The sequence below is a fragment of the Vanessa atalanta genome, chromosome Z, assembly GCF_905147765.1.
Source record: "Vanessa atalanta chromosome Z, ilVanAtal1.2, whole genome shotgun sequence".
Classification (NCBI taxonomy): Eukaryota; Metazoa; Arthropoda; class Insecta; order Lepidoptera; family Nymphalidae; genus Vanessa; species Vanessa atalanta.
The window spans coordinates 5,788,259-5,812,431 of record NC_061902.1 but is presented as its reverse complement, the minus strand read 5'-3'; the positions used below and the strand labels follow the sequence as shown (position 1 = coordinate 5,812,431).

The window sequence follows — 24,173 nt, the reverse complement described above, 5'->3', positions numbered from 1 at the left end:
GTATGAAGCTTAGGAACTTTATACACTCTTTGTATGTAAGCAGGAGAACAAACAATATACGTTATTAAATTATACTCGTTTTAACATCATTTTTAATGCCTTTGTACCACACTGATGAAATTCGATTACTTCGCTAATACATGGACATCTGCTGCATATGTCAAGAGGAGTCTTTTCTCTTATTGTGACCAGGATACTGCTCTAGCGGATACATTTTGTTAGTTAATAACTTTCCGTGAGTTTTGTGTATTTATAATTTTATTGAAATTATACCAAAAATAAGAAAAAAAATAATTAAGTGATATAGTATATGAGATACGACAAGTGTACACTAAAAGTTACAAGTTAATGTTTATAGGTACATACATATATATGCCGCAACCAACTGGGCCACCAGGGGCCTGAGTAAAACAATACATCTTCCGTTCATAGAATAAGGACTCTCCTAAACATAAAAATGTGTGTGCCTCTGCATTGTTGTAGCAGGCGGTTGCTGAACCACGCCTTCAGTTTCTTACAAGACACTCATGGGGGTATGACCGACAAGTCTACATAGGAGCTAGAGAATTAATAGGGTAAGTCTATATCCCCCAAAGTACGGTCTAAAGCAAATTACACCTTTTTCCGTTGTGAAACCCATCAGAAAGGGTATATATCTGAAGGTTTCCAATTCCTAGTCTAGTAGTCACGCCCTATCTTTAAAGCGTCGGTACAGTGGAAGGGCCGACGACGCCCTCGTGTCCACCGAGCAGGACCGGCACTTCCCTGTTTCCGGTATGCCGTCTCCTTCTGGATCATGATAATATCAAAAACGGAGGCTACGATCCTCCACGTCCATTTTCAACCTCGTGGACAAGGATCGGCCTCTCCACGTTACACTCGCTTGGCACGCCGTCAGCTTATGCTGTGCAGTAGAAGCTAATTTCCTTATTCTATGAACGGAGAATGTACCTATTGGCTGATGTAATTCAGGCTACTGGTTAAAATGCGCCTCTTAGTACTTACTACGTGGCGCATTTCTGTTTATAATTTATATGTATTATCTATGGTGGCGTTTTTATATTACAAACGCCTAACTACTTAGCTAGACGTTTAAATGAATGGCTTATTAGGTTGTTTACCTGCGACATATACACAGTACATAGGTCACAGAACACTATTAATTATTATTACTATTATGTAGGTAGTAATTCCTGTAACGTGTATATAGGGTTGCCAAATCTTAAAACAACAGCCTTTCATTTTGGTAGAAAAATATGAATATAATGAAATTAAAAATATGAAATGGAATGCCTAGGTACGGTCTATGTCATTGTTAAACTAATTCATAGGTAATATGTTTTGGAAGGTTTGGGAGTTGAGTAGGTATTAATAAAATTTAAATTTTTAGGTTAGTTAAGCACTTATCACAAGTTAACCCTGATAAATTCTTAATGTAAATTAAAGAAGGTTCACAAGGATTTTGTTTAATAAAGTGATAATTGCCTCATTTATTTTATGAATAAAAAAAACCTCTTTTGAATAGTAGCATCCTTTATTTATTCTTATACCATGACAAAAATACAATAAATAGTATTAAAATAGTACATTTATTAAATAGGTGTAGATATATACTTTAGTAACTTGGACAAAATAACAACGAAACCTAATGGTTTTCAGGATAAATTCATAATAAATAGGTAAGTAATACCAATGAGCAAATAATTGTTATTCTTCACTTCTCCGCACAAATGAAATTATGTCAGGTAAGGTCATCGATTACATATTTGATCGAGCAAGAATACATTTAGATGATTATATATTTTCATTAAAATTCACATTTAGGAAGTTTTTACTGCGTAATTATTATTAACCACATTTATTAAACATTGAATGACAAAAATGGAGTACTACACACCAATACTAATTCTAACAGTAATTACTTTTACTAATAGAATATGTGAGTGATAAATTATCTTTTAATAATATGGTCATGTTTATTATTAAGTGTTCAGAGTAAGCGGTTTTATTGTAATATTTGTAATAGATGACCAATTAACTACAATATTACTGTAAGAAATAATCAATTTAGCACAATATTTCCCAATTATATTTAACATATCACTTCTGTTATAATAGTACTAGAAAAAGCTGCAGGAATACAGATTATTTAATTCTATTAACCATTAATAATTGCTTCCATTATTGATGTAAACTGATCCTCTGGCAATGCAGTGCAATGGGTTGATCGAAAATCACGCATGTACCTTGAAATCTAAAATAAAATATTAAATTGTTAATTTTCTGACTTTTTGTATATGATGTTGTTTTATTTTACTTATCAGTCTTTAAGTGTTGCTAAATTATTAATATATGTATCAGCTAACTTGTTAAAATCTCACCATTGGCAATATTTTTCGCTTGATCGCAGGCAGTTCTCCACATGACATTACAATACGTTGTTGGTCTGATAAAGCAACGCATGCTTGGAGAACATCCATGACAGGTTTTTCTGACTCTTCTTCAAATAGCTCAGGATGTCGTTGTTGTAATAACGAAATTAGCAGAAAATTCCCACGATTTGATGCCAGTTGGTTTGCTCTATAAATTGAAAAGTGTGTGTATGTTAAACACTCCAATGATTTATAAATTAATGATAAGAAACTATCATATATAAAACGCATATTTTATTCAAGTTAAGAAACATACTTGATACAAATAACTTCATCTTCAGTTCGTCGCACTAGCTGCACTGGTCCAGAATATTTGGATAACATCTCAGCTATATTCAGATTAACAAAAGATCGTACAACTTCTTTTACCAGCAAGTTCCAAGACTTGGGCATTTGATTTTGAGCCAAGGGTAGCAGGTCGTCAAAACACGCATCTAAAATCTAAAGTAAAAATTGGTAATAAAAATTATTAATGTTTTTATACAGAACATTGTAAGCAATTTTTTCAAAAACGTTTTTATAATACTGAGTGTTTAATTTGTCAATATTTACAATTCCTTTGACGTCAGGATAGTTAATGGCTGCCCATGTTGTTGTATAGCCTCCAATACTCCACCCAAATAGTACTATGTCTTCAACTTCAAATTCTAGCTCATTAATGGCATACTGTATAACTGCATCAATGGCATTTTGTTCTTGGCGAGGATATGGTGTACCCTAAAATAAATATTAAGGTAAAGTAGAATAAAAGAGGATGGCAAAGCAACCTCACTTGGTTTCATAAACATTTTCAACATTTTTTTTCTTCATTCTCTTCTTTTTATCTTAAATAGGTTAATAAATTGATATATTAGTATCAATTCATATATACCCTTATATCTTTATAGTATTTGTAACTTACAGTGCTGCCACCAAATCCTGGATGATTCCATCCTAATGCAGAATACCCTGCATTAATTGGTGTAGTCATAATTCCAATTTCATAAAAACCAGAATTTCCTTCACTGCAAATGACAAGTATATTGCCTTTTGAAGAATCAAGCCTATTATCAACAAACATTGTATCAATGGAATTGCCATCAGCTGTAATGATTTTTGCTCTCTTTCCATTATAAGTCTCAACAAGAAATGCCCGACCTTCAGCAAGGAATTGCCCTAAAATGTAATTTATAAAACAATAATAAAATAGTAGGAAAATTAATCATGTGATTATAAAATTAATCATTTGAAACAACTTACACAACATGTTCTCAATAATGGTAAGTGTGCCTGGGTAGATGAGGCTAAGGGCAAAAGTATGTATAGCAATATATGCTAGTATTTGTATAGTCACTTTCTGATAGTATGGTAAATCCGGATTAGCACATTTAACAAATGGTATGTTTTCAAACCAAGTTACACTGAAAACAGGAATTAAAAATTATACCTATGTATAATTTATTAATAACTATATGTATAGTACATATAAAATTATAATTTATCACCTTGGTAATTGCTCCATTTTAAACGAAGGAACCCAAGCATAAAATTCGAAATCATATTTCCTGATCCGTTCTAAGTAAGCTCTTTGATCATCACTTGGGGTATTGAGGTTGTTCAAAAAATCAACATATCCTGGGTTACTTGCTCTTCCGATGGCTCTCATAAAATAGGTAAAAGCTATGAAGCATCCCAGGCCACCAAATACATAGCTAAGAAACCTTGCCTCATCCCATGAGAAAAAGCCTCTTTTATAAATATACATGCAAATAAATGGTGACGTATAAATGCTACAATTGAATACTGTTTGTGCCTGAAAAAAGATGGATAATTACTATATGCTTCAAATAAACAAGCCAAAGCCAAAAAGAATATACTTTAAATAAATATTATCTTACAGTTGATAAAATCTTGTTGGCAATTTTCTCAGGCCCATATGGTTCGTAAAAAGTCTGTAAAAGATGCAATCTATTATTGTAGGCTAAGCCAGTCTAATATAATCCTATAACTAATAAAAGTTAGTGTTAGTTACCTATTTAGTGAATAATGAAATTACAAATTTATATTAAATGTTTCAAATTGAATGTTGAAAATAAAACTAAATAATAATAAAAAAAATTGTTTTATGTAATTATTGTATTACATTTTTTTTAATTCATATAGTGAAGTTAGTCTTTCCTAAGTTTTCTTAGTCATGTCAGTTATCTCAAGCCTGTTTAGATTGATCAGGATTTAATTCTTTTTTTACAATCCAGATTAAGCGTTTGACAACCGGGGAAGCAGCTCCGAACTAAATAAAATACAAATCTGACGAATTAACAATTTCAATATAATATAAGTGTATATATAATAAAATAAGACTGTAGCATGAATTTATGATGTTTATTAATTACTTTTTGAAATTTTATTGATATAAATAAAAGAAAACATAAAAGGTGATCTGCAAATAACTTATTAAAAATATAACTGAGAAACGAAAATATTCAATTATTTTTTGTCAAATTATAACAGTGAGGTCACCATTCTCGGGTCTGGGTCCTCTGTTTCCAGAACTTACAGATCTCTTTATCTGGCCCTTTTAATAATATATCACAAATAAATTCTAATAATAGTTACATTTCATATTCATATCAAATAATAGAAAACCTAGTCTTAATAATCTCCCTTGATTTCTAATTTTCCATATTTTTAATATATTTTGGTATATTACGTCGTATTTATCCGAAGCCCTAATCTATTGATTACTATGAGAGTGGAATGGGGAGAGCCTGGGGGTGAAAATCAATAACTTATGTCAGGGGTCATCTAATAATAGTTTGATATCAAACTCGTACTCATATTTACTTGTATTAATAATTAATTAATAATTATATTATTTATGATATTTAATAATATCAATATATACCAATTTGAAGAGAATACAGCGATAAATTTTGTAAATAAATTAAATATTTTTTTGTTTACTTACTTCCTCTGGTCCTTGCCCATAGATTTTGAATAACCGAGGAGAAAAAAAACATCTCATCACTAATTTAAACATTTTCTTTGCTTTTTAATATGTTAATCTAGAGTATGATACGGTTAAAACACGACACCAGATGATTTTGGATGAACATTTAAATTAAACGAGAATTGTACTTAGAAACCAATATGCAAATTTATTATAATTATTTGTAAGAGGAATGACTTTTATTTGCACAATTCGAGAAAAAATCCTTACAAATTATACCGGAGCGTTAAACACTCAGAGTTGCGTTGAAATACTGATTGGATTGTCTATGGTTCCATAAATAAATAATCAATATAGTGCCACCGACTTAGCTGTTCAAGCGGACAACTGGAAAACTAATGACGCCATATTGAATTGTCATTTTGATGTCAACTTTAGCTAACAACCAGTGTTCCCACTTTAGTTTGATATACCAACTTTCAGTGTCATGACCAAAATCATGTATATTTAGATCCATTCTCTATTATTAAAATACGAAGTGATACTAAAGGCGAAAGCAGTGATTCTGAACATAATAATAGTGATTCAATATTATTAGTATATTGTATCAGTATTATTGGTAAATTTATTTAAATGGTAACACTAACACTTGATTTGACAAGAGTGGCACTATATAATACAGATCCATTTATATGATATAACATAATTATGGCATACGCGTGTACTTTTAAAAATAATATATTTTTTAATTATTTTAACTTATGTTTATAAGTTGGCCTTAATCAGTCGGTATTGAAAGGAACTACGGTTAAGAATTTTTTATTATCATATTTATAATCAATGTGCTGCATTATTTATATTTGAATAGAAATAATATTATTTATTATATTGGTTATTTAATGAAAATATTGTTTGATTTTATTTCGAATGATGGCTATGTTGCCTAGGCGCCAATTGAATATTTCATTTATTGCTTTTTTTTGCAATAACTCATCTCTGTACAATGTTGTCTCTTGTCATCATTGATCATTCTAATATTATTTATCTGTAACTACTCGTAGTAAAAAGTATCAGAATTCTGTCAAGTTCGGATTGAATTGTAAGTTGTGACTGTGAAGTGTGAGTTTGAGTTCTGACCTGAATTATTGCAGGTATCTTTAACAGATTGTGCTATTGTTGTTTTCTAAAAAGTTGTCGTCATTAAGTTTGAATATTTTGTCATTTTTAAATACTACATCGTATGTTAATTTTACTTTTGGCAGAGTTTAGTGATTCATTTGGTGTTTGAGTAGTCATGAAATATGATTGCGGTGGTGGCAAAGTCTTTATTTGCAATCCTTGTAATTGCGTCGACTGTTACTTCCAGAATACACAAGCTGCCTCTTACGGTGAATATATTTGAATGTCCTTTAACAGTTGATATTTATCTTTATGTCTAAGAAAACTTATGATATTGCAGACAATATGAATAAAAAATGCATACTGGCCAAAGCCAGTATGCATTTTTTATCTATTTATAATATTTATTTTCCTAGATTTTTTTAGGTACGATATTAAACATATTGACATATACAATCAATGTTAGACCTCGATAGGTCGTTATAGAAAATACCATACTTCCAGAAAAAGATGAAAGGAAGCGTGATATCTACCTAAATAGACAATATATGAAAGCAAAAAAATATATTTGTAAATTCAATGTAAATCATAAATATTAAATTTATTATAAAAGCCATTCAGAAACATCAAAATCTTAAATTGCATTGTTCTCAATACTTAAATATTTTTCAGGATGATGAACGACACTATGTTGACCTCACAACATTTGGGTTCTTTCGAGGGGGCATTCTGGAAGTACATATGATTAATTTCATGTTACCATCAGGGCCTGTGGGCGAGGTGAATATATTTTATAAATACTGTTAAAACAATCTCAATTACATTGTTTGTATAACAATATGTTGGAATATACACATGATATCCATTTATTATATTACCTTATAATGATGATTGAACAAAATATAGTGTCTGCTTACTCATGAAGATGCCTCCATGTTAAATTATTGGCATATTGTGCATTTTTTTTGAGATTGTTCTTAATTTAATCATCTCACACACACTAAGACATCTTGTAAGTATGAGCATCTCTTATACTAATGCATGCTGATACTTAAACTGGGGTGCACTTTCTTGAGTTAAAAGAATAACATAAATACTTAATTACAAATATTTTGAAGACTATTTAAAAGTGAACTATGTACTTACCTCTTGGTTTGTGATTTTTTACATATATGAATCTTTTTAGAATAATTATAACACATTTTATATGCTTTTGCAGTATGGTTTTACCCTGGATAGAACAGTAAATGATGCTATTAACCCATATTTGGAAGTGCATTCAGACACATGTATTCTGAAAGGAGTGGAGAAGAGCAGCACACTTCTTTCACCTCATCATCCGGCTATTGTCTTCTTGAAAATGGATTTTAAAAATCTAAGGTATTATTTTCATTGAAATTGTATTTACTACAATATGTATGATTGTGTTTTGTATTATTAAGACAACTCTTCATCGGGCTTGTTTATGAACTAATATGTGGATGTTAGTAGAGCAAAGTGTTTATTTCTCTTTGATTTACTGCCTCACCTGCATTGATTTGTATTAAAAAGCAAAACAACACTTATCCCAAATCTTATACTAATCTGGGATAATTCTGAAAGATCTTGAACACAATATTTGTGATTATATTTACCGACTTATATTTCTAAACATGCAAGAATGATTATTATTTATGTATTGGCAATGCGAAATGTTTACTAATGTGGCTTTAATGTTATATTGCTTGTGAATGTATTCAAATTATTCTTTATTACAATAGTATAATAATAATTATATGATCGTTGACAAAAATATTAAGCTAAGCTTTCTATCCGCCTGTACTGTGCTAATACACTATACTGATTGTTCTTTGATCTAAACTGTATTGTTGTGTTTCGGTTTGAAGGGTGAGTGAACCAGTGTAACTACAGGCACAAGGGACATAATATCATAGTTCCAAAGGTTGGTGGTGCATTGGTGATGTAAGGAATGGTTAATATTTCTTACAGCGCCATTGTCTATGGGCGGTGGTGACCATGTACCATCAGGTAGCGTATTTGTTCGTTCACCGATCTATATAATAAAAAAAAAGGCAAATATTAAAGTTACATTTAATTTAGCTTGGATAATTATATTTCATTACAAATAAATGATCATGCAATGCGATATGTACGCTTGTGATGTGCTTATTGTCCATGTCTACCACAACAACCACATGCCGGCGACCACAATTGAATGTTGAAAACAATTATAACATTAATTATTTTAATAATAAGTTGATTATAAATTGAAAAAAATTATTTACTTACCATATATATCAATATTAACTCTACAATAAATAATATCCAGATAAAAAATATCTAAAAAGAGAATTGTGGATATAAAGAATTAATTGAAGACTCTCTTGAAGAGATAATCTATATTTTCCTCAACAATACACAACATGAAAAAAATAGAAAAACACAATAATTATAATAAGAAAATCAGATACAATACAGTACAGATATGCTTCATTGTAGATCAAGAATACAACAACATAAGAGATAAATACATTTTACAAAAGTATGTACAAAAGACTTATTACAACAATAGCAATCTCACCCCGACAATCTTTGGCTAGATGACTTGAAGATAAAGCCGTACTGGCGTGTAAAATACTGCGCATAACACATAAATGTAACATACATGTTATGTAAATAAGACGTTACAATCCTTGTTTTTTTTCGAATGTGAAATAACTATCGCCTAAGAAACGAGTGCTTCACCAAATATGTTAGAGTATGTGAGACTACTAAGAGTTTCCTCTTGACTGCAAAAAAAACACAACAAAATAAATTAGATTATATTTGTTGAGCTTATATTATTATTAATTTATTGAAGCCGGGACTTATCACAGTTTACATAGATGTATAATAGGGCTATAACTGCAGGAAAGCCCGAGCTAAGAGTATGCGAATTTAATTGAAGTTCATCCATTGCGAATGTCCGTAAATATGAGTTTCAAACCAGTGAACATAGAAACAAATATTTAAAGATCATAAAATAAATTACATTATCGTTTTATATAAATTACTTATCTTTGTCGAGCAATAAATAATTATATTTGATTGTTATAAATTTAAGTAGCAATAAATAGATAGATAGTAATGATTGTCATTGCAAATTGACGTTAATCTTTTATTTTAAATAATTTGCTTTAAACTGCGAATTTATGTAAATTAGATTGTATGTATTTTTGTGTTCGTCTTATATTAAAATATGTAATATTTTCAAAACGAATTCATTAATAAAGCAAAGAAAAATATTTCTTTTACGATCTTTTGACTATGAAATATAAATGCATATTGTGACCAACTAACAAAACAACGAACCTTGATAATCAATACAGTACATTGTTATGAGTCTATTAAAAAACGTAAACTGAAATCGGTATATATTAATATAATGTCTTAATAATAACAATAAAAATATTTTAAGTTATATCGTAAAAAAAATAATACAAAGAATACAATCGATCACTTGGTGGTAAACCTTTGTTCCTATTTGGGTAGTTACCACGCATATATTCTAAAACCAGCGGCAGTTCCTTAATCGTGTTCTGAATTGAAGATACTTAGTTCCCAAGTTAATATTTCTTACAGAACTTACCGGTCGTTCATTTGTCAGCCCGTTCAAGTATTACAAATTAAAAAATAATAATATAGAAATAATGTTGTTTACAGATTGAATATAACTTGTGAAGGTGAGGTGACAGCGCTGCACCTCTACCAGAACCGTTCGATGATACCCATTGACAGGACCAAGAGACAATCGCAATACATGTTCGTAAATAGACGGAGAAGATCTCTTGATGGTAATCATAATTATTTCTTTGTGTGTTTTGTCGTTACGATAGGTGTGGCATGACCTTTATCATTTTGACATTGAAACCCTAGAAAAACGCGTATGATGCTTTCAGTTGAAAAAGCTGTAGATATATTATATTGCAATAACTAAAGTATGAAAATTATAATTTAACAAATGTACGGTTTACATGGGATTTGCTATGATCGTACTTTTAAATCGTGTATATTAGAATAATGATACGGAAGGCTTTCTGTCCGATTAGAATATAGAGCACAAGTGTGTGCGCAAACACAGGTCACTCTGTATTTCCCCTCTCTCATAATCTGATGGGACGGAAAATTCGACTCGACCGGAAAGAATTAAGGCGGTTGGTCCTGCATTATGTGTTGCCCGAAGCACGGTATTCACTGTATACACTTCCTACTTCCAGACACCAGGCTGCTACTGAGAATTTTCGACAGAAAATCCAATAACTTTTTATCGGCTTGACCCTAAAACCTCTTGGTCTAAAGCCTCATATCTAGCTAGTAGACCAAGAAGGCTGTCATAATAGTTAAAATAATAAATTGACATACAAGGATATAAAATGTTAATTAGTTTATTTCCTGGTTTAATCTCAGTATAACATTATATATTTAAAATAAATAATCTGATTCAATTGGTTTCAATAATTGAAAAATTAAAAAATGTTTGAATTTTTTTAATACTTATATGAAAATACATTTTTTCTAGCGTCAGACGATACAGACGAGCAGACGTTGGGCCCGCAGTGCTCCTACGCTGTCCTTCCCATCACAAAGGAGACACGCAACGGTTTCGACTATTACAACACGAGTGTAAGTTCAAACACATGGCTTGTAAAAGAACCCAATTTTACACGGCTTTATTCCTTAACCAGCTTTATTCCTTATGACTAGGGACTTGGTAAGTATTTCGGAATATGATATACTTACTTTTCATAACTTAAGATCGATATTGGTTTAGTCCAGTTATTATTAAAGATATACGTCGCTGCGTTTTGAGTTATAGAGCTTTTAATTTGTAAAAAAATAAAGAGTGCTAAATTAAGTGCTCATGTCTGCCTCTGCGGATTATGGTCATTACATTCGGAAATAAATAAAACATCGACGGTTGTCACGAGGCAGCGATCCAAGATTGTCATTTGATAATGTATCGCTAACATGATGGCATGACGGATGGATTACGAGGCCCTCGACGTTTCTTATGGTACTATTATCACGATTAATAATGTCTGTCATTACATAAAATAAGTCTATTTATTGAATACGACGAAGAAAACAAGCAACAAGCAAGAACGGCAGTGATGCGATTTATGGCGGCTATCGCGAACATTCTCGGCTACCGCCGCATTGTGCTTTCGTTATACCGATTATGTGGACCTCGACTTGCTCTAAGTTTACGAAACACCTTTGTGGTCAAACGCCGGCTTTCCTTATACAGCTGACAGATTTGTATTCGCCGTCCTGATCTACATTTTGTCTTGATGTCATTCCGAACGAATCAAGTCGAGATATATTTTTTCACCAATTAAACTAATCAACCCGTTATAATATTTTTCTACGTATATATATATAATTTTTAAAAAACTGCAGTTCCTTTTTTCTCTGTGCGTCAATCGTGAACATTAATGTACGTATCGGTATGATATTATGACCAATCGACGCGGAATCAACCGTAGTTGTTTATTTATATTTTTATAATGCACAGCGAAGCGGCTGTTACCAGCTAGTGACATTATATACCCCATATAAGCTATGGCTTTAGCCAGCCAGTGGCATAGATCCCAGTGAGCACGTTACTTTGATGAAAATAACGATTAGGTTACATTAGGCTGAAGTGACCGTATTTGCAGCCTATTTGCAAGTATCGGCCAAAAAAAAAAACAGCTGGTTGGTGCGCTGTACACTACGAACTAACTGTCGGCAGATGTTTATTTGTATTCTTGCTTTATGCTTGTAATCGGCCTCCGGACAGACGTCTCCATAGTGGGTGTGGGTCGTTAAGTGTGAACGTTATTTATTTATATTATACTATTAGCTGTGCCCGCGACTTCGTGCGCGTTAGAATTTTATAAAAAAGCGTTACTTTATTATTATTTTTCAAATAATTTTGAAATAAAAGTAGCCTAAGTTATTCCTTATTACATTTATTATTTGACAGTGAAAGTCCCGTCAAAATCGGTCCAGGCGTTCCAGAGATTAACCGGAACAAACAGACAGACAGACAAAAATTAAAAAAAATGTTATTTAGGTATATGTACCGTGTATACATACATATGTATTTAGTAAAACGCGGTTATTTTAATATTACAAAAAGACACTCCAATTTTATTATATGTATAGATGAAAACTTACATTAGCTTGCACACGTTTGTATACCGATTGCCATAGTAAACGATTTTACGATATAGAAGTCGCTGTGTGAATTCTATTTAGTATCGAGTGACAACTAAAGTGAGAGCGTATAAATCTGCATCATGAAAAAATATATAAATATACACTTTTTTTAGCGATCTGTCAAACACTGACGAAGTCTATTAATTTCAAACACATATATATGTAATAACGTATTTTTTTATCTATATGTATTTATAAAATCAACTGCTTTATTTTAATTTAAAATAATTGCGCAGTTCGCAATGTACGTGGCGTCGGAGAAAGAGGAAGGTCTCTACAATCTTTACTTCCACAACTGCCCTCGCGAAGACGTCATCAACCCGCCGCCTATTAACGTGATGGTGAGTGCACTGCTACCTGTTTGTCCTGCGTAAACATTTGTTTAAATAAAAACGTCAACGTGTTCTTTTAATTTCTACAATTATTATAAAACTTGGTATCTACAAGTGCATATGAAATTGCGTTAAGTTTTAAGATTCACAATAATATTTATGCTACGAAAAGGTGTGTCTTGATCCAAGTAAACCAATTTTTATAGTCTACACATGATTATGATAATATTGAATATTAGTAATTAATTATATTAAGTGTTGGCGAAACCGCAAAACAATGTTTTCTATATTATAAATGTGTTCTTTTTAATTTATTCTATATTGTTAATCCGAAATTAATTACTTAGAATTGATTGATTTAATTTTTAATACAAGAACTAAAATTACTTGGTGCTAGGGTTTCGTGCAAGTGCGTCTGATTAGGTATCACCCACTCATCATATATTTTACCGCAAAACAACAATAGTTAGCATTGTAGAGTTTGAAGTTAGTGAGCCAGTGAACAGGCAGCTCTCTATGGCGATGTGAAGAATGGTTAATATTTCTTACAGCGCCAATGTCTCACCTGATGGTGACCAATTACGGTCAGGTTGTACATTTGCTCTTCCTACTACATAGACTTAAAATATATATATAAGCGCAGCCACTTATAAAATATGTTACTATTGATACATAATATTGTTGTTCGTTGTAGGGGTCGGTCATAGGCTTAAAAAAGTAGCCGATGTCCGTGGAGTTCGAGCTTGCTTAACATATTTCATCAAATGCAGTTTAGTAAAAGATAGACAGAGATACTTTCGCACTTAAAATATTAGTATAGATTATATCAGTTTTGGGTGTAGTGGTTTGATCGTTAACATACATCAATTGTTATCATTATATGTTACACGCAATGGATTGTATATTTATATTTTTTGTATAATATTCAAGGTGATAAATAAGTCGTTATATTATTTGTTTTATAGATCCAAATATACGAGAGCAACGATGGCAACTTCCTGTCCGCTGGCGAGATGCCTCTTCCCGCCCTGTACAGTATGATGTCACTTATATTCTTACTGAGCGCCGGCTTCTGGACCTTTATTTTGAAAACGAGCAGGCACACCGTGTACAGGATACACATCATCATGTGCGTCTTAGTGTACTTGAAGGCCATGTCATTAGCTTTCCACGGTATCAATTACCACTTCATTCAGACGAGAGGCGAACACGTCACCGCTTGGGCTATACTCTACTATATAACGCATTTGTGAGTATTTTGATTTTATCAAATACTTTTTTATATTTACGCGATTTTTTCTAATGTAAAAATTATATGGTTTCAGGTTAAAGGGAGCAGTATTGTTTGTAACGATAGTGCTCGTGGGGACAGGCTGGAACTTCATAAAGCATATCCTCGCCGACCGTGATAAGAAAATTTTCATGATTGTTATACCGTTGCAGGTAATTGTGTTTATTATTTGTCTGGTAACCGTTCAGACAACTTAGAAACTTAGCAGTTTAGAGAACTTAGAATGAGTGTGAAAAGGACACAGATAAACTAAAGGGCTATATAAAACTTGCTTCATGCCAAATTTCGTCAAACCCGTTTCAGTAGTTTGGTAGTGAAAGCGTAACATACAGACAGACATAGTTACGCATTTTTATATTGGTATAGATTATATATTACTTGATGAATGTGTGTAGACTAGTGGACCCGTAAAATATCAATCAAACGTAGAAATCGGTACATTTGTTTTGTTCTGAGTGTTATGTTCAGAAATTGGAAGGTAGGGCTTCGTGCAAGCCTTTGTTGGTAGGTCCCACTAACTCATCAGATTTTCTACATCCAAAGAGCAGTATATTGTTGTGTTGCGTGTCGTATTTCGGTATGAAGGTTGCAAGGCGCATTGGCGATGTAAGGAATGGCTATTATCACTTACAGAGCCATTGTTTATGGCGGTGGTGACCACATATCATCAGGTAGCCCGAAAATAGTTTCGGGTCAGTGTGTCTCCACCGAGACCCGTTTATACATTAACGTACGTTACGTAATTATTTCGTTCGCAGGTCGTGGCTAACGTGGCAGAGATTATAATAGCGGAGAGCGAGGAAGGTGCCGCGGAACATAATGCTTGGCGCATACTGTTTATATTCGTCGACATGCTCTGCTGCGGTGCCATCATGTTCCCCGTAGTCTGGTTAGTATTATACAAAAAATCCTGAACGCATTACGACATTTTTAACGGCCGGTAAAGCGCCTGCACGCCCCTGGTGTTTCAGATTTCCATGGTCGATCACTTTCCACCAGGTAAGGCAACTCCTCGTTTGAAAATTAAATGATTAAAAAAATTAAGACGTGTTATAGTAAGAGGCATGAGTCGTGAGCGATTGTGCTACGCAGTAGTACATTTTTGGATCTGATTGGAGGAATGGAGAAGCCGTAGGCGCACGCGATTGGTCCGTCAGTCGATGCCTGTCGTCTATTGTATAGTCACTTGTCATCCGGCTACTGTAAAGAGTACATGTGCGAACTTGGCCCCACTACTGCCCATCTGTGCTTACACCACGTGCCGGCTATTAAAGTCAACTCAAAATGTCGTGTAATATAGATGATTAAAAAGCTGGATGTTAGTGTTTGCTGATTTTCATTTGTATTTGATTTCATTATTACATTACATTACATTAGCTGCCTGTAAATTACCCACTGCTGGGTTAAGGCCTCCTCTCTCTTTGAGGAGAAGGTTTGGAGCATATTCCTCCACGCTGCTCCAATGCGAGTTGGTTTATTTCATTATATTTTATTGGTATTTAATGAAGTATTTTTTGGTTTTAAATTACCATTATATATATAAGGTTAATCTCAAGATCTAACTGTGCACTAGAAGTATTGTAGTGCAAGTGTGAGTGCGCAAGCATCCTGTGGTTTTGTTTATTTGTATAACAAACAAAACTCACACTAATATAATAAATAATTAAACCATACAAAAATACTATTTAACATTCACAAATGATTAATAATAGAATTAATTGACATAAAAATGATAAACTACAAAATAATTAGTAATAGGAATTAAGAAAACGATAATTCCACTCTAATAGTGTGCAATCACAACGATACTATCAATTTCCAAACACTGCGCTGTTCGTGAAAAGTTCTTACATATTCGACCACGAAACCAAGCGCCTTGGCTAGCTCATAAATCATTGTTACCGTTTTTAATAATTTTATCATAATATACTTTCCATAAGGCGTTAGAAATGTAAATGTCACAGTACAGATTACAATATAGCGAAAAATAATGCGTTAAATTGCAATCATATTTCACGGTTCACAATATTTCGACAGTTTACAATCTGACGAGATAAATTGTAATCTAACAATGTTTGTAATCTTACGGTAACATAAATATATACTAGTGGGTCTTCGCAAAACTTTGCGTTTATTCGAAAGATTTTTGAGGAACTTCGAAACCTATGACAGGTTTTGTTTTGATTTCATTGTAAACTGCAAGTCACTCGGCTATTTTTTGCGCCAAATCTCTTTAAAATGATTTTTTAATATCAAATAGTATACATGAGTGCAGTTAGCATTGGAGTTTGTTAAAAACAATTTAATTTTGTTAACGTTTTTTTTTTTTTATACATCCATAGCGCCACTCTGTAACCGGTCAGTAAATTATTTTGTTAATTCGTAACAATTTAGTAAAATGCCAACAAGAATTCTTTTAATTTTCTGCACATGTAAGGCTGGAGCTCTTCAAAAATGAGACCATATATATATAGCTGTATAGCTATCGCCCCATAATCACTGGGACAAAAATCGGCTTACGCTATTAATATATTATAAGATAAAATATAAGCAATCTCAACATCACTGATGTTAAAAGCAATTGGCTGCGCGTTGAAGCGACATAGTTCTGTCTGAATAAATGTGTTTAAAAGTAATCAACATGTAATGAATACACAGGTCGATACATCACCTAGAGGACTCTTCGACTACCGATGGTAAAGCGGCCGTCAACCTTCGGAAATTGAAACTGTTCCGGCACTTCTATGTGATGATTCTCTGCTACATATATTTCACTAGGATCATTGTTACTATTTTGGAGGTAAGAAGGGAAATCGTTTTTTTTTTTAAGCAAGCACGTAATCTAGTTTCTCATATTCAAATATTGTGTATATTTGAATGAGGTTTGAGGCCGTCAATGAGGTTTTATTGTACAAGGTTAAAAACAGGTTCGTGTACTTATGCACGTGCGTGAGAAATTCTACTTAATCGGTCTAGTTAGAATAGTTTTTAAATGCATAAAAATAATTATATATAAATTACTTATTAATAATAAAATAATAAAAATATTCTTTTCGTACTGCTATTATAATAATTATACAATAATATAAATTATGAAGTTGACTATTTCCATCGACTTATCACTTCATTGGCGATTTAGTGCGTAACTTTATCATTTAGAATTCGAACAATAAAAAAACAAGCATTAATTTCAAAAATTTCCACGCGCCAGAAGAATTGGAACTTCGATAAAAACCCAAAGTTATTATTTCCTTTCGATATTGAATGTATGTCTATAAGACGGTTATATTACTCAGTCATAGTAACATTACATATGTAGTCTTAAAACAGTATAATACATTGCGTCGTCATATTCTACTGTAACGTCTTCATTCATATAACATTGACTGCTTCGGTGGTCTAGTGGTTAAATAAATGATCACAGACCCCGATGTTCTGGGTTCCAAATCCCTCGTGGAGCCGATGAAAAGTTAGTCCCGAAGTCTTGAAGTGTGGAGAGTCCCGTGTCTCGAAAGGCACGTAAAGCCGTTGGTCCTGCGCCTGAGCACTTTCCGGTCGTGTCGTATTTGCTGTCCCATCGGATTATGAGAGAGCGTACACGTGTTTACGCATTAACTTGTGTATCATATGTCCGGCGTAGTTGGCTGGTCTCCTAGTCACGAGTAACATATGTATGTGTACATAAATAAAATTGTTTACAGAACACGGTGCCATTCCAATACTCGTGGATAGACGAGATGTTCCGCGAGATGGCCACCTTCGTTTTCTTCGTGATGACAGGATACAAGTTCAGACCGGCCGCCGCTAATCCGTACTTCACACCGACGCACCTGGACGATGTCGAGCCCAAAGTGTAAGGATACTCTACGATTACAAATGATTTTATGCAATATGTGGTTACGATTCACGTTAATTAATTCTAAATAAATATTACATATTAGAGTTAAAATATTAAAATCTATTTGATAGTTTTAAAGTACTTAAAAGTAAAGCAACAGCCGTATATGTCCCACTGCTGGGCTAAGGCCTAGTCTCCCATTGAGGATTGGATTTGCGGCTTAATCCACCATTCTGCTCTGTGGATAAACATGTGTAAACGATATTTTGAATGAAACATCTAGATTTTTAGTTTTAGTATATTATTATTTAATGAAACTTATTCATAATTTAATTGCAGGTTGTCAGACATTGGCGTCCTAGACGGCGTCACCAACCGGGAAAAGAAGAGAGAGGACATGCAACCCCTCATGCAAGACAACAATTCCGATTAAATTATACTATACATCTAATTAAATAAGCATAGTTTTAATCAATTAAAGGTATATTACCATTTTTAAATGTATATGTCTTGTATAGATGTGAATAATTTCATTATTTGTTACTTTACTATTGGTGTTCACCTTTAATACCAAATAATGTGCAATTGTTTTGCGGTAAAAATGTAAAATGTGAATACCCAACTTTATTATAGAACGGCTAATGTACTGGGCCAAAGGTGAATCGATTGATGTGATCACGTGAGGTTACCAATTTCGGTTCTGCTCATCTTGTTATGAATTTTTATCCATGGTTGGGGTTTGTGCCAACCCAACTGATTCGGTACGAGCTATAGTTATACTGCCGCTGGACATTATTATTCCGGTTGGAATATTGAGTTAGTCAGGCTAATTACAGGCCCAAAGGAGATAACACTTTAAATAGTGCGGTTGGTAGAGCATTGGCGTCGCATTGGTGGCCAATGTTTATGGTTAAAGTGCCAATGTTTATGGGCGTCTGCCTTCCTAAAATGAGTAAAACAAAATAAATGCTATAAATAAAATTTAATAATTTTCAATGAACAATGTGACTGAACTAATATTGCTAAGTCAGAACTTATATTGACTGAGAGGCGGTCCAAGGTTGTAAATATAATGTATTTAAGCGAATTCTTAAATCATCATACTAATAAAAAACGCGATTATAATAAATTTGATATTTAGTTATTTAATCATTATCATTAACAAAAATAATTACATTTTAATGAAAAAACACGATTACCATTATAAAATAAATATTCAACGTCACTCGTGATGTAACGATTAACGATATCCCATACATTTAATATGTTCAGGAATTTGGTGCAATAAGTACATGAAAGCACTACACTCCTTTTTGAGAAGTCGTGTAATTATTGTTACTGATTCTAAAAAAAAAAATATAATAAAAAATAAGCAAATATTGTAAAATATAGAATATCAATATGTACATTTATATAATAAAACTATTTTAAAAATAACTTTTTTCATCAAACGTAGATCAGATTTATTCAATGTTGTTAGTTTCGTTTAGTACTGTAGCTTTTATTTAGACATTTTTTAATATATTAGTATTATAGAATATATTTGTGGGTTTCAGTTTGTAGCGGTCATTAAAATCCTCACAACTAATCTAACCGATCGTTGGTAGTACTATTTTTTCTCCTATAATTTAACTCGACACTGTACTAGTTTTTAGATTTCTTTTATCTTTCCTCTTTTCAACATTAATGGTATGATTTTTAGGTAAAAATAACTATGTATATGTATTGCGGCCTTCGAAATGTGTACTAGTTTATGTATATCGGTACCAAAGTCATTTTTTCAGAGCTATTCCGTAAGAAGATTCTCGAAAACTCACCTCGGAACACAAGCGTGAAATATCAAAAATTGATACGCGACATTGATTCTAATACCGTTTTTAATTTATCGCACCGTAAGTCGCTTGTCAAGATTTCACGAGTGAGATACGAAATGGAATCTTACAGAATCGCACTGCTCATTCAAATTCATAATCGTTTCATACTAATTTAAATTGGTACTTGAATGACTCGTAATTTTAAATCTTAAGTTTTGTATCATTGCAAAATCATACATTAATATATAATTATATACCTATTTTCCACATTCATTCCATATTTCATGGGTTCAAATGATACTATATAAATGTTATCCTCGATTGAAAGGTTCTTGTGTTGTTCCAAAGTTTAATGCCCGTAGTGAAATTATAGTATCGGTTATCAAAATTGTAATTATTTTGTTATCAAGCGCGTTAACTATGTATTAGTCGTAAAGATACCTTGTTTATTTCAGTGTATTTTCCACTGTGAATGCTTAAACACTCCGCGTTGTATGGATTCGTTTATTTTTTTTTTATTTTATATAATTGTATATTTAATTGTACGTTATAAATTGCATTGTAATTAAACAGCGAGAATTAGGTATTATACTTATTCGTCGATTCTCATAACCTTATTTGTTTGGTAGACTTAAAGACGCCTGTGTAATGCTAACCTTGTGTATACTTAAATATAGGATGCGTAACCTTGTTATTTAATTTGAATTTATATCCATTTGACAATAAAAAGCTTTTCTCTGTAGGATAATATGAAAGCGGCGTAGTATAGTGGACTAGACTCTTAGTTTTTTTTAATAGTTTTATATTGTGCGTTCCTCTAGAATTCGTACGACATATCTTTTTCGGGGTCATGATACCATTACTATTTACGTATACATTTTCCAGTGATCGGTATAAATAGTGCTAATTTACAAAGTCTTGAGATTATGTAACATAAATTGTGACTTAAATTGTAACTTCAGTTTGATTCAAATGATTATCTTTGTATTTCAAAAATAATTTAGTCTGCACTATCTAAAATATCTACTAAATTAGATTGAATATTATTTTATGTGGATCATGTTATGTTTATCACATAAAATGAGAAGTCTAAATGTATGTGTCAAAATGTAATGTTTTTGTAATATCATTCGCTATATATACCGATCCGATCACTGATATTCATCGGTTTTGTTACGGATCATATCTGAGAAATTTAAGCATAAAAATGTTGATATTTCTTCATGTTGTGTAATACAACACGGTGTTATTTGGTACGACATAAAAACGAGTTCGAATTTAAAATCATGCATAATTTAGAGAGTCATTAGTTTTTATTTTATTTCAGTCGTTTTTTATGTGAGAAGGTAAATTGTTCATCGAGTTTATAGACGGCAAGGAATAAGGAGTTATCGTTTCGTAATAGAGAAGTTTTTTTTTTATTTTATTACACATCGAGGAGTATAATTTTGGCCAACTCTTCTTCACATGTGTGATTTCAACATGTCCGTTACGTGACTGGAGTATGATACGGGGACCGCAGGCTCCCGACAAGGCGAATTTCATCGAGACTGGCTCGACAATAGAAGTAAATCGGATAAGTTTATACTTATAACATATGAATATTCATTTTCAGTGTCTATTGTGATATGATTGTGAGTTAAAAGTTTTTTTTTTATTGTTTTCTTCACTTTCTCGTCGCTCTATTTGTACAGATCAACGCATGCTTGTGTAATTTACCGATGACTTGTTCTTAAGAATTAAATTAATTTACTTACATATATAATTCGGTGTAGTTTTATTTCCAAGCAATAATATTTTTATTGTAATCTCTTTTGAAAATGTTGTTTAACTTAAATTAATATTTGTTTGAGTTGAGATGTTCATATTATATGGTGTAATATTGTACAAAATAAATATAATTAAGGAAAAACTTTTGTATTATTTGATAAAACACACTATTTATAAATATATATCGTTATGATTAACGTATAGCGTATAACGTCTAGATAGGATAGTGTCGAAGTATAATTCTCGGTTTCAGTTTTCTTTTAGTCCATATCATATCATATACAATTCTGGGTCTCTATTCAGGCAGTGACTGAGTATTGTGGCGTCAAGAATTTTTCTGACCTATCTATAGAACAACTTATTTGGGGTTCTTTTTGAGGTCTACACAGGAAAATAAGCAAATTTTGCAACGCTTGACTCACCAATTATCATCGCTGCCAAGTTCTCTGTGGAACGACTCAAATAAACTCACAAATAGCCCATATTACCCATAACATTGGAATTGACCTTTCTCAAGCAGCTCTATAATATCGTTGATATCGTCTTATCAGCTATTTAACTTGTATGCATTTATAGAAATAGAAATCAGTGATCTTTAATTTAATTTAAATTCAATATCGTCGCTAGGAACTAGGGACCAGGGAGAACTTCCTACTAAATTCATTTAAATATCAGTTAAAAAAAGCAAATTGAATCGAGTGTTATATAATTTTACTCCTGTATTTTTCACAGTCCAACGCTGCTCCAAAAAGTTTAACCTGAACAGAATAGAAATTATAGACCACTAAAGACAAAGATCTGTTAACGACGTCCCGTTATTCATGTCCAGCTTGACAATTAAACCGACCTTAACAAATTTTTTGGCCCTCTCAAAGTTCTCCCTCGATAACAAAACCAAGGTGTCGTTTTATAGCAGACGACGCAAATGCCTTCGGGAAATGCATGTAGCAGAAATGCTGTGTATAATTTCTACCACAAAGGGCCAAAAACTAAGTACATCTTTCTCCGGGTCCTTATACCGTCTTGCTGGTGGTGATTTTAATGGCATTGTAAGGTGGACGGGCTAATGGGGTCACCTGATGATAAGTGATCATCACCGTCCTAAGACATTGGCGCTGTAAGCAATTTTAACTATTACTTACATCACACCAATGAATCTTGGGAGCTGAGATGTCACTTGTACCTGTAGTTATACTGGCTCGCTAACTTTTCAAACTACAACATAACAAAATTAACTACTGCTGCTTGGCTGTAAAATATATGATGAATTGGTGGTACATAGCCAGACGAACTTGCAAAATCCGTAGCAGCATGACACAGATCCTTAAATTCTGGATAAGAACAACATACCATGCATGTATCAATTTATTTCCTAACCTCGTTTTCTGCCAGGAGACACTTAATATACCATAAAACCTTTTTTGGTAGTTACATCAAGATTTTTATAGTCATTATAATATATTTTAACCACCATCTACCACGACACTAAACACCATATAATTTTATCAGCAGTTATTCCACCGCCAAATGCAACGTACTTTGTGTTTCGGTTATAAAAGTGAGTGAGCCAGATGTTGTATATCTTTTAAAAAGAAGCATAACATCTTAGTTGAGCCATTAAATAAATGTTATTACATCAGGTGGCACATTTACTCGTGAGTGTTCTAATTTAAATAAAAAAGTGGTAATGTTACAAATACAAATTATCCTAGTCATTGGATTTTGCTTTGATTGCAATAATACTTGCAAGTAAAAATATCCGTAAATATACATGTAAAAGAATGGATAGAGCGGATATCCATTTCTAAAACATTATTCTGGTTGTGATGAAACTTTACTGCGTACGCTTGAGAAGTTTCTTAGCCCAGAAACAGGATGTTTTTTGTTCGTTCATTCTTCAATATAATCATTTTTATACGGGAATACGGGGGTATTCCTGGGTAGAAAATAAATCGACGCCTCTCAGGATTGAAGATTAAATGTTGCTGTTACTGCGGCACATGGTCATCGTATGATGATCTTGGGTACCACTATAAATAATAAGAGATGCTATCTTAGGCCTAAAAGGTTGACGGTGCGTTCGACGTTGTTCGTCACGGTTAATATAAAGTTACAATAAGAATTATATTTATAAGTCGTCCTTAAAATTATAGAGGCCAAGTACACTTCAATCTTTAATTCATTTTAAAACAATATTTTAATATATTATGCAATATTCGAGCAGCGGTTGTTAGCAAGTTGTAATAATAGTAGTTGTAGACATATTTTGATACCAGCGTTAGAAAATTATCGTTTTACGATTTGAAAGACATTACTTAAGATTTTTACTTAAGATCTTTAATTTATTTTAGAAATACAGCCATGCATAAACATTACCGAATTTGGAATAGTAATTGTTGAGTGGA

The 24,173-nt window shown here is 32.4% G+C and overlaps 2 protein-coding genes across 2 annotated transcripts; one reads left to right on the top strand and one right to left on the bottom strand.

The window, feature by feature from the left end:
• Nucleotides 1–1,536: 1,536 nt before the first annotated feature.
• Nucleotides 1,537–5,740, bottom strand: LOC125075792 (phosphatidylserine lipase ABHD16A). The gene is made up of 9 exons (XM_047687552.1): nt 5,380–5,740; nt 4,310–4,363; nt 3,917–4,224; nt 3,672–3,832; nt 3,334–3,587; nt 2,985–3,149; nt 2,689–2,873; nt 2,382–2,580; nt 1,537–2,254 (listed from the first exon to the last, which is right to left on the bottom strand). The coding sequence occupies exons 1-9, from the start codon at nt 5,449–5,451 to the stop codon at nt 2,159–2,161; spliced, it is 1,494 nt and encodes a 497-aa protein (XP_047543508.1). The 5' UTR covers nt 5,452–5,740; the 3' UTR covers nt 1,537–2,158.
• Nucleotides 5,741–6,441: 701 nt separating this feature from the next.
• Nucleotides 6,442–21,871, top strand: LOC125075911 (protein GPR107). The gene is made up of 13 exons (XM_047687754.1): nt 6,442–6,512; nt 6,624–6,749; nt 7,153–7,260; nt 7,700–7,860; nt 10,183–10,313; nt 11,039–11,142; nt 12,960–13,064; nt 14,021–14,304; nt 14,381–14,498; nt 15,105–15,235; nt 17,005–17,146; nt 18,048–18,199; nt 18,524–21,871. Exons 2-13 carry the CDS (start codon nt 6,663–6,665, stop codon nt 18,615–18,617), a joined length of 1,617 nt encoding a protein of 538 aa, XP_047543710.1. The 5' UTR covers nt 6,442–6,512; nt 6,624–6,662; the 3' UTR covers nt 18,618–21,871.
• The last annotated feature ends 2,302 nt before the right edge of the window (nt 21,872–24,173 follow it).

Coding starts and splice junctions, on each gene's coding strand:
- LOC125075792 (XM_047687552.1), bottom strand. CDS start 5,451: ATGTTTAAATTAGTGATGAGATGTTTTTTTTCTCCTCGGTTATTCAAA. Junction 4,364..5,379: donor ATGGGCAAGGACCAGAGGAA/GTAAGTAAACAA, acceptor CATCTTTTACAG/ACTTTTTACGAACCATATGG. Junction 3,150..3,333: donor CAGGATTTGGTGGCAGCACT/GTAAGTTACAAA, acceptor TATTTATTTTAG/GGTACACCATATCCTCGCCA.
- LOC125075911 (XM_047687754.1), top strand. CDS start 6,663: ATGATTGCGGTGGTGGCAAAGTCTTTATTTGCAATCCTTGTAATTGCG. Junction 14,499..15,104: donor TGATTGTTATACCGTTGCAG/GTAATTGTGTTT, acceptor TTTCGTTCGCAG/GTCGTGGCTAACGTGGCAGA. Junction 17,147..18,047: donor TCATTGTTACTATTTTGGAG/GTAAGAAGGGAA, acceptor AATTGTTTACAG/AACACGGTGCCATTCCAATA.